This window comes from Alligator sinensis, unplaced genomic scaffold (assembly GCF_000455745.1).
Source record: "Alligator sinensis unplaced genomic scaffold, ASM45574v1 scaffold643_2, whole genome shotgun sequence".
NCBI classification, from domain to species: domain Eukaryota; kingdom Metazoa; phylum Chordata; order Crocodylia; family Alligatoridae; genus Alligator; species Alligator sinensis.
In genome coordinates this window covers 876,682-890,832 of record NW_005842588.1, presented here as the reverse complement: position 1 = coordinate 890,832, position 14,151 = coordinate 876,682, and the positions used below count along the sequence as shown (strand labels likewise).

Below are 14,151 nucleotides of genomic sequence, written 5' to 3'. Positions count from 1 at the left end.
TAGGGAAACTTTCATGGCCATCAATTTGGGACACATTCATTAACCTCAATCCAGAGTTACAGTGTCACATATCTTACAGTACTTTCCTGTACCATGCACAGTGGCACCATGTACCATGCACACTGATAACACAACGTCGTTCTGGGGTTTCAGCATTCTTCGCTAGAATGATTTGACTGCTAAGGAACCATAAGGATTTAGCATTAGCCAGTTAATATCAACCAAAATATTGTGTTGAATTCCAGCCAGCAAGTCTATGATACCAGGACTTCATGCTTCTTTTCAGGTCTTTTGCTCCCATAGGTGGTAATTAGTAATCTCTCACTGCTTTGATAAACTTTGTACAAGCTTGAAGCACTTGATCTTTCTTGCAAGGAAAAAATTAGTTAAGAATGTATGTAAGGTGAAGGTTAGGCCCCTGACTCTAACTGCATTTCTTACTGAGCTTTCTACACAAAAAGTATTCAATAATTAAACAGTTCTTTGTGAAAAAAGGAAAAAAGCTACAAAGGAAAATATTTAGGAAAAGACATATTTTATTGGAAAAAAAAGAATTACATTTCACTTACACACCATGAAAATATTTGTTTAATCTTCATAAGAAGAGATTAAGATTTTCACCAAAAAAAAAACACTCTGTATTACAGCATTACTCGTTATGATGATAAACTCTGCTGGCATCTGCACTGTTCACTTTTACTGAGCAGTACAGCAGGATTAAGATGTGCTTCATACAAAACCCCTAAATATTGGCCTCTTCCAGTTGCTGCTACTACTTAGTTAAGAAAGGCTCCCAACCCACTTGGGTTAATATTTAAAGTTTATTTTAAGTAAGGCCAAATTTTTGTCATCCTTTCCTTATTTAATTCTGAAATAACTGAATAATTGATCAATAACCTAAAAAAATCATATTCTTATTTTCCCAGTTATTAAGTTAAAAAGCACATTAAAATTGCATTTATGAAACAATGGTTCATTTCCCAATTAGTGACATCAAAAGACTATATTCAAAATTACACAAACAACAAATAGTAAATTCATGAATTGCATTAGAATAAATCATCCAGAATGTACACATTTCTCTCTCATATTACCCAACTCCTATAATGATAAGCTATGCTGCAGTTTTCCAGTGTTGAGAGGGGAAAATATTGTTCAACCAACTAATATTAATTTTTATTTATTTATTTATTTAATTTATTTTTACATAAAAACTAACTTTGCTAGATTCAACTGAAAAATGTTTGGATATGGTTTCCAATCTTGCAAAGCACTTAAGCACATACTCTGTTTTAACCATGTAAGACAGAGTGCTTTGCTAGATGTACCATGTCATGTATATACTATAAGTGGTCTTATAAAATTGATTATTAACAGTTTCTGCAGACAAAGTGTTGTTAGGCTGACAATTTGTAATTCGTTGCTTCAAAATGAATTTTTTGGATGCCCGCATTTATGCTAATACACCTTTGGTTCAGGAAGATTTGAGAAAAAAAATGTAAACAATATATATAAGTGCCATTATATATATATATGCACCAATTAAAATTTAAAACTTAAAAGGAAAATCCACAGGCTGAAGAATACAGCACAATTCTAATTTAGTGCTTCCTGCACCGAAGTTTGAGCTTTACTGGGCACCTTAGGTCTTTCTTGTGCAAAAGCCCATGAGTCCAAACAATGTGGCAGCCTTGTAGGATGAACTAGAGGTATTTGTTCCATAAAACTATCACTGATTGCTTGGGTGTGGGGAAATGTAAAACAAATACTGGATCTGCTAACATTGGTAAGGTGCAAGTATTGTCAAAACAGAAATTGAAATAACCTTCCCACCTGGCCCTGCCCAGGTGATGTTAGCAAAAGACAACCCTTCTGCTCTCTATTTCTAGTGGTCTCCTGATTAGGAAGACAACTACTTCTAAATTTTCTAACTATGTAACAATTTCCTGTTATGGGAAATGTACTAGGCTGGAATAACCAAACTAAAATTATTGTGATTTTAGTATTGGTTCCACCTAGTTTGAGATTTTCTTTTTAACCATTAAAAGAAGATGATACTGGCCAGTAGTACAATATCTGTATTTTCAAAAGGAGCTGGCTCTTACTTTTAGAAGAGTAGGTGATTCTAAAAGAATTCTAGATAAAATGTCCTACTAGCTTAGTACATACTATTGTACCAAATAAGAACTATTATTTTATTACATGTTCAGGTCCAAATCCCAGCAAGCGCTACCATGTTTTCTTAAACTTTAATGCAGGAGTAGCCCAACTGACAGCAAAAGGACCTAGCAGTATGTGTGTTAAAAGTTTAAGGACTTATTTGCAGGATTGAGGCCCAAATCTTCCAAAAGGTGGGCAAAATTCTATCCTCATATTTAGTTGTCCAAAAATACAAAGAGGTACCTATAAATGATGTATATAGGCACCATTTAACCTCCCTGGAAATCCCTCCTTTTTAATCCAGTGGCAGAATTTCATCAGTAAATCCAGCACCAAAAAAAAAGATAGTGGATAACCTAGTGGGACTCTAATTCAAGAGAAAATTGGGCACATAATCTGACACACAACCACCCACACACCCACCTCTTCCCCCACTTTGTTCAGGCACAGCCTAGGCACTCTATTGAAAAACAAACCCATATTGGACCCTCCCTTTCCTAAGATTTTTTCACTGAAAGAAAAAGCAAAGCTACATACCTAATCTGCCAGCTCAGAAGAATTGTCTTCCTGAGCAGTGCAGATAGAGAAGTAATTGGATATTGATAGTTGTCCCTCAAGAGCTTAAGACTTCTCACATATACATGGTACCTACCGATTCCGATTAGAGTCAGGTATGTGCATAGTATTGCAAAAAAGTACTCCAACTAATGTGTTAATTTTTTTTAGTTCTTTGCTATCTCTGCAAAGCAGCAGCAGCAATTTCTTTCCATCTACAAGTAAGTGAAAACTCCCAAGAGAGAAAAAAAAGGCTAAGTTCTTACTTAAGTTTTGGCAAACAGTCACTTGTAAGTATTATTAGGAGACTAGACTGCTCCTCTACCCCCTCTCAAAAAATACTACTACTTATTATGGTCAAAATCTCCAGTCCTCGCTAAGTACATTCATATCCCAGGCATACGCAACATCCAAAACGGGGCCCTAGAATCTAACCTTGACACTGGCACCTACAGGAAAGGCCCTATAAAAAAATGTAAACAGACAAAGATGCATGAAAACCCATAACAGATTCATGACACTGGAAGCAATTTGTTTTTGTCCTGTTCTCCCAGCCAGAGAAATCTGAGTTGATAATGGATCTGTTGAAAGTCAGACCACATATTAAGGATAAATTCTTATCACTGTACAAGCTTCTCAGCTTACTACTATTTACCGACTTAAGAAAATATATTTTCTTCATCTCTCCTTTTTGTACTTCATTTGAGAGGCAGCTAAACTACAAGTCTCTTTTAAATCCTGTGCATCATCCATTCACGTTCACCTTGATTCTCTTGCCTCATCTCTTCATACATAGCTTACTCTTAGTTTCCTACCTCCAGGGAAATTATTTAAAGAAAAAACAATTTTAACTTAGCCCAACCTTTACTTCATTATGTGAATGCAGCTTGAAACCTAAATTTGGAGCCTATTTGATAATTGATTTTAAAAATAAAGATGCACAATTTAGTAGTGGACAGGGCAACAATATTTAAGAGTTTTTCCCCCCTAAAGAGTCATCTGCTATACTACTACTTCCTTCTACAATTAAGCATCTAAGCCTTATTGCAGAAAAGATTAAATTCATGAGCCAACCAGAAAGTACACAAACACAAGAGCCTACATTTTCACTAGAAATTAAAAATCACTGTCATTACACAGCACTCTTTTTTTGTTGTTTACTTTTTATATATGCCTCAATGACACTCATTAAGAGAGGTAAATACAGAACAGGTCCATCTATTCAATACAAAGCACCAGCACCACAAACGTCAAGTACACAAAAAGTTTGTTTTAAATATTTTTGTTTAACAATTTAGAACTAAAAAAATATTACTTTAAAAGGCATCTTTATTTATGTTCCTCTGTCCAGGGCTGGTGGTGGGGTTGTACTCTCCCTACCACATGGTCGCCACCCTTCTACTCTCTTCCCTTGCCGTTTCACATTCCTGGAAGAGGCAGATATGGTGCAACTGGGACCTGAAACCACAGTGCTATCTATAAAAATAGAATTCATTCAGACTTTCTACTTGCATTCTGAAGGCATGCACAGCCAGCCCCCAAATTCTTCCCACTGCAACTAAAATTTCAGCACACACACACACACAGATGTATACATATATACACACACACACACACACACACACACACAAACCACATATGCTATGATCTTCTAGACACGGTTTTTCTAAATAGCAATGCAACAACAAAGGCAATAGGTAAGTAATACATGGGATTTCTGTGGTAACATATGGCACAGCCCCCATCACACTGCTGACAGTCTCACCAATGTGCTGCTTTATTCTCTATCCCATAAATTCAGTTTTCTGCATCAAGACCTGCAACTACTCACTGGGGCACCAGTTCAAGAATGCATCAATTAAACTTGTTTGGGAAAGCACTCAGACACATGCATAAGTCCCATTTGTTTAAAAGGCCCATTAAAATTAAAGCATATGCTTAAGCATTTTCCAAAATTAAAGCTATAACGAGCCCAGTAGCTGAAGCAACAAGTGCCAATTTACAGAACGTTTCCTTCAGTGTCATCATTCAATTCCTGGTTACCTGTATGGAAGCTCTGAGGCCGCTATAAAAGGCTGCACTTTTGGTATGTTCTTCCCTCTAGAAAATTGCCTTTTGACTCTTATTTAAACAATGAGCAGGTAGTTCAGACTGTTTCTGACCAAAAATACATCAGAAACATCAGATCTCTCTGATCAGCGTTCAAGGCCATTCTTTAGTGAATTAAGGACACACTTTTCATGTTTCTGAAAAGAAACAGATGCATCTTATTTATCTTAAAATCTGCTAATGTAAAATGTACATAAACCATCATTTTACCCATTATTTAAGGGTACTGGCAGCACGATGTATGATTTCAAAGCTTCACTCCCAGTACTGACATGCATGGCAGTTATTGCATTTCAGAATGCTAGCAGAATAGAAAATTATCTTTCAATAGTCTCAATTACCAACAGTAAATACCAAAAGAACATTTTCAAAGACTTTATTTTAAAAATCTTCCTTTCCAATTATTTTACAAATAATCTGTTCCTCTTAACAGGAGGTGAGTAGTGTTCTAGGAGTGATCAGTGAAAGGATGCAATTGAATGCAAAAGAACCAGTTGTTTTCTTTCTCTCTCCTAGTTAATTAAAAAATATCTTGGCTTCAAAGAAGCCAAAAATTTATATCATGTATGTACTGGCTTGTAACCCAACTATTGAAATGGGTGAAGGTGAGCCATTGTGTCATTTAATTGAGGGACACCTGGTATACATATGAATAGACAAATCAACTTCTCTGATGGACTTGAGCAACTGAACAAGCACCTTTAAAAGAGAAATCACCAGGGCTCTGCTCAATTGAATGGCCTGCCTCTTCCCACCCACAGAATTGACCTAAATATGCAATATGCAATACAGGAATTAGGGATATAGCCTCTAAATTAGAACTTCCTAGACCTTAAATGCTGGAGGCTGCAAGTGAGAGGAACAGTGGAAAAAACCTTGGTCATACCTGTTCACTATCCCTTTCAGCATCCACTACCACTGTGAGACGCAGGATACTGGGCAAGATGGATATATGGTCTGACCCAGTAAATGGCAATTCTTATGTTTTCTAATGGATAATGCACAAGTGTGTAATCTGGCACTGCACTTGAGTAACAGTTTCTCATCCTATGCTCTTGCTTATGTGGTCTTCATCTAAAGCCATACTGTAACTTAACAATGTGCTTTGTTAGGGGACAGCACAGCCAAGTGCTTGTCTCGAACAGAGCATGGAATGAACAGGGGCAGTTCCTACTCCAGAGCCCCTAATCTCTTGTGCATCATATAGGACAATACACAATCTGACCTACCAATAAGCGTGAAAGTAAAGTGCACATGGGAATGGAGATGCAGAATGCCGGAGTCATTTTTCAATAAATGAATAAAGGTGTTTGACAACTCAGGAACTAAAATCTAAATAGCAGCAACAACAGGATCCTGTACAACTCAGTCTAGCAATTTGGAGTTCCTGTATCTCCTTTCCTTTCATGGATGTAACACCTTAACTCTCCAAGTAAGTCTCTGCTGTTATGAAACTCATTCAAAGAAATGCTCAGAAGGCAAACCTATTAAGGTTGCCCAATCCTGTGATTTTACACTGGGGTAACACTGGTCTCTAAAAATAGGCTCTTTCCCTAAGTACCCATTAATTCTTTTTTACCCAATTTAAAAAAAAAAAAAAGTCTTCAATTGAAAGCACTTTACCCAGGAAGACTATCAACTGTTCTTGTTCTCTTTAATTCTGAAACGGTCCAACATTTAGATCCTTTTTTGGATGTTATGCACAATATATTAAATGTAGACATTTATTACAATCTTTCTTGCCACATATTATAAAATAAAGTAATACAATCACCATAACAATATCACCCAACAAATCATCACTTTCCAATCAAAATACGTATAAGATACATCTAAACAAGGCAGTATTTTTAGCTAGAAACCTTGGTCCTCCAAATCTTTTATATAGGACAGGGGTGGGCAATTATTTTGGGCGGAGGGCTGCTTACTGAGTTTTGGCAAGTCATCGATGGTCACATGACAGGCAGCCAGGGGCAGATAAGTATTAATTTTCTAAATTTTTTAGGGGCCCTGCAGGCCGGATAGAATGGCCTGGTGGGCCACATTTTGCCCACCCCTGGTATAGGATGTCGATTACAGATTCATTACATTTGAAAGTGTCAATCACCAAACAAACATTTTAGTTAGCAATTTTACTACAAACTTTTTTAAAAGTGTGCTTATACCAAGCGAAAATAAAATTTCCACAAACCACATTTCTTTGACATTATCATGATGAGTTTATCCATGTAACTTTCAAGGAAGACAAAGTTTAGAACACGTGAAAGGTACACTCAGGCCAGAATAGAGAAAATAATTCATTTTAAGGTAAGTTTTTGTCTACCAAAATGGCTCCACAAATAAGTGAAGTTGCACTAATCAAAATGGCTGTACACATGGATTGAAAATTTCATTACCAGAAAAGGACTGAAACACAAACTGGTTAGCTGTAGCGAACAACAGGAACCTTCCATTTTCTTACTAGTCATAAAAATTACTGAACAGAATTTACTGAATCTAGGGGTCTCTGCCAAGGTGCTTGCCCTCTGCAGTTAATAGACGCCCTTTTAGCTTACCTTAGTTATCATTTAGTTGCTTTTTTGAGTAAGGATTTAAGAGGAGATAAGACCATAGGCACCGACTTTGGTTTTTGCTGGCAGGTAGGGGGTTTTTTCATTCCTGAACCAAGCCCCACGCATGCACAGAAGAGGAAGCATATTACTTCAACCCAGCTCGCACAACATGGCTCATGGGTGCTAAGCACCCACTAAATTTCTTCCATGGGTGCTTGAACCCCAGATCACCCACAGGAGTCGGTGCCTATGGATAAGGCTCACAACTCCTGGGATACTGTCACTTCCTTGTAATAAATAATGGTTAGCTGTCCTGAAGGACAAGGAAAACAAACATTTCCTGGTTGTTCCACAAATAATTTTATTATGAATGCTATCTTTGTGAATCATTACTCATAGTAGAGATGATATCTTTTATTAGACCAACAAGATTTTTGCAAAAAAATTCGATTTCTTTAAAGAAATATTTTTCAAAAAATCTTGTTGGTCTAATAAAAGATATCATCTCTCCTACGAGTCCTGACTGCTTGTTCCTTTAGACCAATACGGCTACAAGCTGGATATCTGACATCTTTGTGGATGTCACATCCACAAAAGGAAAAGTGGAAAATAAGGTTGATTAGATACGATTGTGCTGAGTTGATGTATTTTGCTCTAAATTTTGTTCTAATGAAAAAAAACAAAACAAAAAAGCCACTGCCCTATACACACACGCACACATGCACACTAGGAAAAAAAGTGCAGTGTAACATTTAACAAGTAAAAATGCACCTACATTTTATGCATAGCTTCAATTTTTTAAATATCTATGTCTGTGTGTTTCAATTACAAAAAGGTAAATACCATATGCATTTACAGGAGTTTTCTTAATGATTCTTCCATTGTTAATAGAGGCCAAGCATTATTCTAAATCTTCCATATAGGTCTAACCCTATTTGGGGTAATTCAATGGACAGTTAAATCCAACAACATATAAGCAAATCCCACCATCTTCAACACAATTTACTTTCAGGCAGTGGCTGCCAAATCTTGCCAGTAGAAAATCTGAACTGCCAGCTCAGCTTTTAAAGCAGATGTTTCCTCTCCTGCTTTCTCCTGAATTTTATATTAATTTCTTACAATGTCATAGCTATTAAGCTAGAGGTCAATGACTGAAGTGCTCCACCTTCCTCTGAAGCATCAGGAACAGGCCACTGCTGCATTCCCAACATCTGACCTCGGTCAATGTTCCAACCTGCTAACGCACGTGTTTAGTTCCTTATCAGCTTGCCCCTATTCTATCTTATGGTAAAATGTGCTTTCACCTCTGCTTTCCAGATAAAAAAAAAAAAATCTGTATTAAATGATAATTCAGTCCAACGCCTGTTGGTTTAAAACAAACAAATCAAAATTAAATGTTCCCATCAGTGCCCTCATTTCTGTAGATCCACAAACTAATATATTTTTCCCTTCATGCTAAAAAGGACTTTTTTTGGTAGCAATTATCACAGGTTTGTCACAGGTATGGTCTCTTGATAGCAAGAAACTTGGATAGACTATTGTTATTACTACTACGATTTCAAAAAGGGAGGAGGGATTATGAACTTTGTTTTCTTTCACTGTTTTCTTTGAAATGAAGAACCCGAAATTTGCCTTAAGCCATGGAGAAATAAAGATTCTGGATGCAATAAGGTTAAATTTACAGCTGAAGCAATGCAAAAGTCTCCAGAGATGCAGCAGTGAAATATCCTTTTTGTTCAAAAGCTGTTGTTCTCTAGAAGTTGAGATTTCCCATGCAACTTCCATAGTAAGATATACAGCAAAAGCTGTGTTAACCGACACTTTATTAGCCGGAAAACTCTATTAACTGGCATCCAAGGAATGCGGCAAAAGCGAAACCAAAGTACCACTTCTGGGGGACTTCCTGTTTCACCGCCGCAAGCCGAGTTTTTTCTTTGCCACTTCTTCAGCCCACAGCCCAGGGCAAAGCAGCCTGCATGGGGCAAAAGCAGCCTATGCAGGGCCCCCCTTCCTGTCCCCTGGCACACTGATGCTGGGGAGTGTACCAGATGGTGCATGTTTGACTAACCGGCATCCCCCATTCCCAGGGGATGCCGGATAACAGAGCTTTTACTGTACCTATATTAAAAAGGACAATTGATTAATAAAGAGCTGTTTCTCTGTATGTTTATGAGAAGTGATTAACAAGAAACAAAACTAATTAAAAGTTTAAAAACACAATACAGAGGAAAAAAGGTACTGTTTACTTTGCCACCTTTACAAGATTTAGAGGGCTGTCACAAGCTCCCCCCTTCAGTGTAGATGGCGACACTTCATTTGACACCAGAATTATTATTGCTACAGTTATTTCATGGCAGTGGTTATCATAAATTGTGGCAGCAGTCAAGTTTACTAGGTAATCTCTGGATTCTTTTTCTGTTTCTTAAATTAGAAAGACAAATTTGTAATTGCAGAGCAAAATCAGACTTGTTTATGAAATTGTTAGCTAGGTAGGACAAAACCTGAGTTCTCTAAATCTATTACAAAATGCATTTACTTAAATGGCATTTACTGACTGAAAATGAGGGATTTAAGAAGCCTATGAATTGTACAACCTTTGTTCTATTAACAAGAAAAAAAATCAGTTCAGCCTAACATTAGCTGTAAGAATAGTTTTGTTTGCCCCCACTAGAGGCCAAATAACAGTACCAATGACAGGAAATCCACACAGGAAATCAGTGAAGATAGCTTGCACCACTGCAGACTTTAAAACCAGACCCGGGTTTGTTGGCAGGAGTGAGGGAGAGTGGCTCAAGCTAGATCACTGACACTGATTATAAATTAGACAACCCTGGCCAGGAGAAGGATGCTGGGGAGGAACACAGGAGACAATGACCTCGTGTTTTTGCTGGGCAAAACAAAGCTGCCCCCCCTTCTTGGTGAGCATCTGATTTCTGCTACTGTACGAAAGTGCAATTTCTGTGCTACCAGGACAAGTCCACACGCCAAGAAATGTCAAGAACTTGTGACTGCTCACTGGAGTCAACAGAAGCTGTATGTGGTCAAGACCTCTCGCAGAAAAACAGTAAATACAAGATGTGCCTGAGAATATGCAGGGAACTGCAAAGGACTGAGGCCCCATTCTACAAAAGCTTCAGGGAAAAGCAGTCTGATAAAAAAAAAAAAAAGGAATTATTTCCCCAGCTGTTCCATAAAAGGAAAGAGAAAGCTAGGTCAGGGGAACCGTTATATTGAGGTGCTCAGGTACTCCAGTGATTATGAGAGAACAATAGAGCTATCTAGATATATTTCAACATCCCGCTATACACAAGCATGAAGCAGACAAGCAATGTTGTCCATCTTGCTCATGAGAGATTCAAAGAAACTTGATAAGAATATAAGAATATAGCAATATAAATGATAAATATAAAATGGAATAAACTGCATATATAAAATCTTTGCTTTGATAAAATCTCTAGCAACTTATTTGAATAATGAACATAAAGTTACTATTTGTTCTGCAGCACAAGAAAAATGGTTCTGAAAATGGACTATTGCAAAGAATGGCACTATGAACAACAATTTTTCTACACATCATTCACCATGAGCAAACTTATAACTAACCCAGCCTTTCCCTACATAGTGCATTTACGAATGAAACAGACTACTCATTTTTATTAAGCAGAACTGCCCTCTGGTGTTTATAAATAGAACTATCCATGAAGACTAAACTGTCCTCAGCAAATAATGAAGGTAATCAGTAGCATAGTATTCCAATGGATAAAAATTGCTAATAGGTTACTTAGCTTTCAGAGTAGGTAGCCACATTATTTTCCTTTCATAAGGAAGCTTTGTCTTGAATAATCTTTAGTAAAAAAGGAATGAAGTCTGCTTTCAGAGGTAGAGTTATAAGTTTCTATGCAGTGCTAGTAAATAGATATTAGTTAATTATTGTCCATCTTTTTGGAGTGGGACATGGGAAGAAAGTCATGTGGATGCTTGTCGCTGAGAATAAAGCGATTAGCACCTGTAGGAATTGAAACCGTGTAATCATTCATAGGCTCGAGACAGGAGCAGTTATCAGAAACATGAAATGACACCTCAAGACTTCTGCAGAGTACTGAAAGCAAAACATCTCTCAAGTAACTCCCTACACCCATCCTGGACCTTCTGGGCAGTTTTAATCATACCTGATTTTAGAGTAATTGAAATGCTGAACACCACAGTAGGCTACCAACTGGATTCAGCAAAAGGAGCAGGCAGCCAACTCAAATGGCACAAGATGCATTACTACTGCATAGGCTCCAGTCAGTCAGTTATACTAGCAAATTCACACCCAATGTCTTTGGCAAGTCAGGAACCCTTGTACTCAGTTGCCCAGGGTAATAAAAGACTGAGTGAATTTCACAGCCATTTTGATACCTTGCAGTAAGTTTCAATACTTGCTGTTTTGCTTTTAAACCAAGCCAGGCCAGCACATATGTTCGATAATAGGTATCTGCCTATGCTAGGTGCTATTTCATGGAAGTCAGGTTTCTGTCACAGATCTAAGGCAAACATTACAATTTACAGGAAAGAAAAAGAGGACATCAATACATTGTGCGTTATTAGGAGACATACAGCCTTTATAACACAGTAGCTTTTATTATTATCGCCGGGTTTTCTATGTCCTTTTTGCTTTGGACCATCCTCAATTCAAGCTGGGCTGAGTTTGGTTTGTTTCCTTCTCCAGCCTGTGCTAAAAATATGATATTGAAATGTCAATAACAGTAACAAAAAAAAAAAAAAAGAGAAAAAACATGGCTTCTTTCCTTTCCCACTATCATTTTTTCTTCTTCTCCCCATCTGCCCTAATATCCTAGGAGCTGTCTGGCACTTCAAAATCCCTAGCCTCCTCAAGTCTCCTAGAATTATTCTCAATGTTTTATCGTTGCTTATAGACTGATCCAGATAAGTTCTGAGGTCCTGCAACTTTTCTTTGGACCTTCATGGAAACTGAAAGAGCTCAGCAGCAACTCACATGCACATATCCTAGGTGGGAAGTGCCCAACTGATGTGCTAGTACAGTCAAACATATGCTCAAAGCTGCATTCTCCTCCACTTTCAAGGGTAAGGCTAGTTGAAGAGTAATCTCTTCAGCTACACACAAATGCACTGCTCATTACCAGTTGAGGAATCCATTCTAGTCCTAACATATACAGGAAGAAGAAAATTATTCACCAGAGATGAGGCTCCTTCATATTGCTGCACTAAGCTTTGCTACAAATTCTCACATCACTGCTCTAGCAGTAATACAAATCCACACCTGTTGCCACACTAGCACAAAATGGCTAGTGACATTTTTATCACCATATCACCCAAAGCAGGAATAAAGAACACAGTGGTAAACAGACCAGCAGCTGGGCTAACTCTAGCCCCAGCACTGGAGTTCCCTAATACTCTGCTGCACAGACAGTGCAGGAGACTGCTGCAGTGCTGAAACTCAAAAATATTTCAGACTTTTGTTTCAAAGAGGATGCGAAGAGAGTAAATTCAGGAGCACAGATTGAACTGATTACCTTTTGCACTTGTGATGGTCCTTTGTATAACATGTTGCATGGCTGATACAGTCTTTTCACATGCCACCTGTGATCACAGGAAATACATTCAGGTTTCACTCATATTTCAATTACTCAAGTTATTAGCAGTGCTTTTGAAAGGTAAAGTTTAGAGGATAATTTGAAAGGTAAAAGAAAACTGAGCTGTCAACTCTATAAAAGCACAGTTAGAGTTTGGCAGTGAATGTAATATACATCACAAAAATCTTTGGAATTCTTGAATAAGCCAAAGTAATAAACCAGGAACAAAATGTCCAAAGCAAGAATGCAGTATCCAAAAGAGCCATAAAATAAGATCTTTAAGCCAATACCTGATTTTAGGCTCTTTTTGTGAACCAAGGATTCCAAAGGTTATCTATACAGAGTATCTCAGATTGAGCAACAACCCAAAATCATTTCACAGACTATATGAAGAGCTATTCTAGGTCAATTGCCATTCAAAGGATAGTAATCCACCACTCAAAGATACTATTCAAAAGAGTGTTCTTTGGGTACGGAAGGAAAAAATCTCCTTTCCAACTGCAGATATTTATAAAAGTTATTTTATATAAGCAGAATTTTTAAGTTTCCAAGATGGAACTCGGGCACAGAAACAGCTCAAACACTTTCAAAAAGTGCCAAATCTCCATTTTGTCGAACCAGTGGGGGGGAAAAAAAGTGAAAGAAATAGTTAATTGCAGCATTTGCCATGGGATGATGAAACTCCCCCCAAACATTATACCTTAAGATTGTTTGGATGTTTGTGTGTCCAGGCCAAGAGCATAGCAGCAAACAGGTCTCCTGTTCCAACAAAGACAGCATCCACTTTAGGAGACTCCACACGAATTCTCTGCATCACTTTCGTACCATCTGCTTCGGCTACAATGCAGAGACACATTTAAATAATAGGCTTTCTTCTCCAAATAATACAAGAGTAAGATCACCAAACAACAATTCCAGCAGGGTTTCCAGCATTAAATTGATAAGTTCTGAAGAGGATCTTAAAGATGGTCACTTTCTGATAGTTTTTTCAAACTGCGTTGTCTCTCATACTCTGTCAGACTGGAAAACACAGTAGCAACCGCTACACTTAACATTAGGGCTAAGTACAGACAGTCAAAAAGCCTGAACATTCACTTTGATTCCAGAAATGCAGCCACATGCCAGCAGTGACCTAGGCCAAAAGCCAGGGGCCACTAGAGGATGGCTTCCTGCTCAGC

At 37.7% G+C, this 14,151-nt stretch overlaps 1 protein-coding gene across 1 annotated transcript in view; it reads right to left on the bottom strand.

Moving 5' to 3' along the window:
• Positions 1–5,186: 5,186 nt before the first annotated feature.
• PDXK (pyridoxal kinase) overlaps positions 5,187–14,151 on the bottom strand; it is a gene marked incomplete at its 5' end in the record, with an annotated part of 74,787 nt that continues 65,822 nt past the window's right edge. The window contains 3 exons of the mRNA XM_025214540.1: positions 5,187–12,093; positions 12,914–12,980; positions 13,674–13,810. Coding sequence (XP_025070325.1) covers positions 11,981–12,093; positions 12,914–12,980; positions 13,674–13,810 — 317 coding nt within the window. The remainder of the gene's footprint in view (positions 12,094–12,913; positions 12,981–13,673; positions 13,811–14,151) is intronic.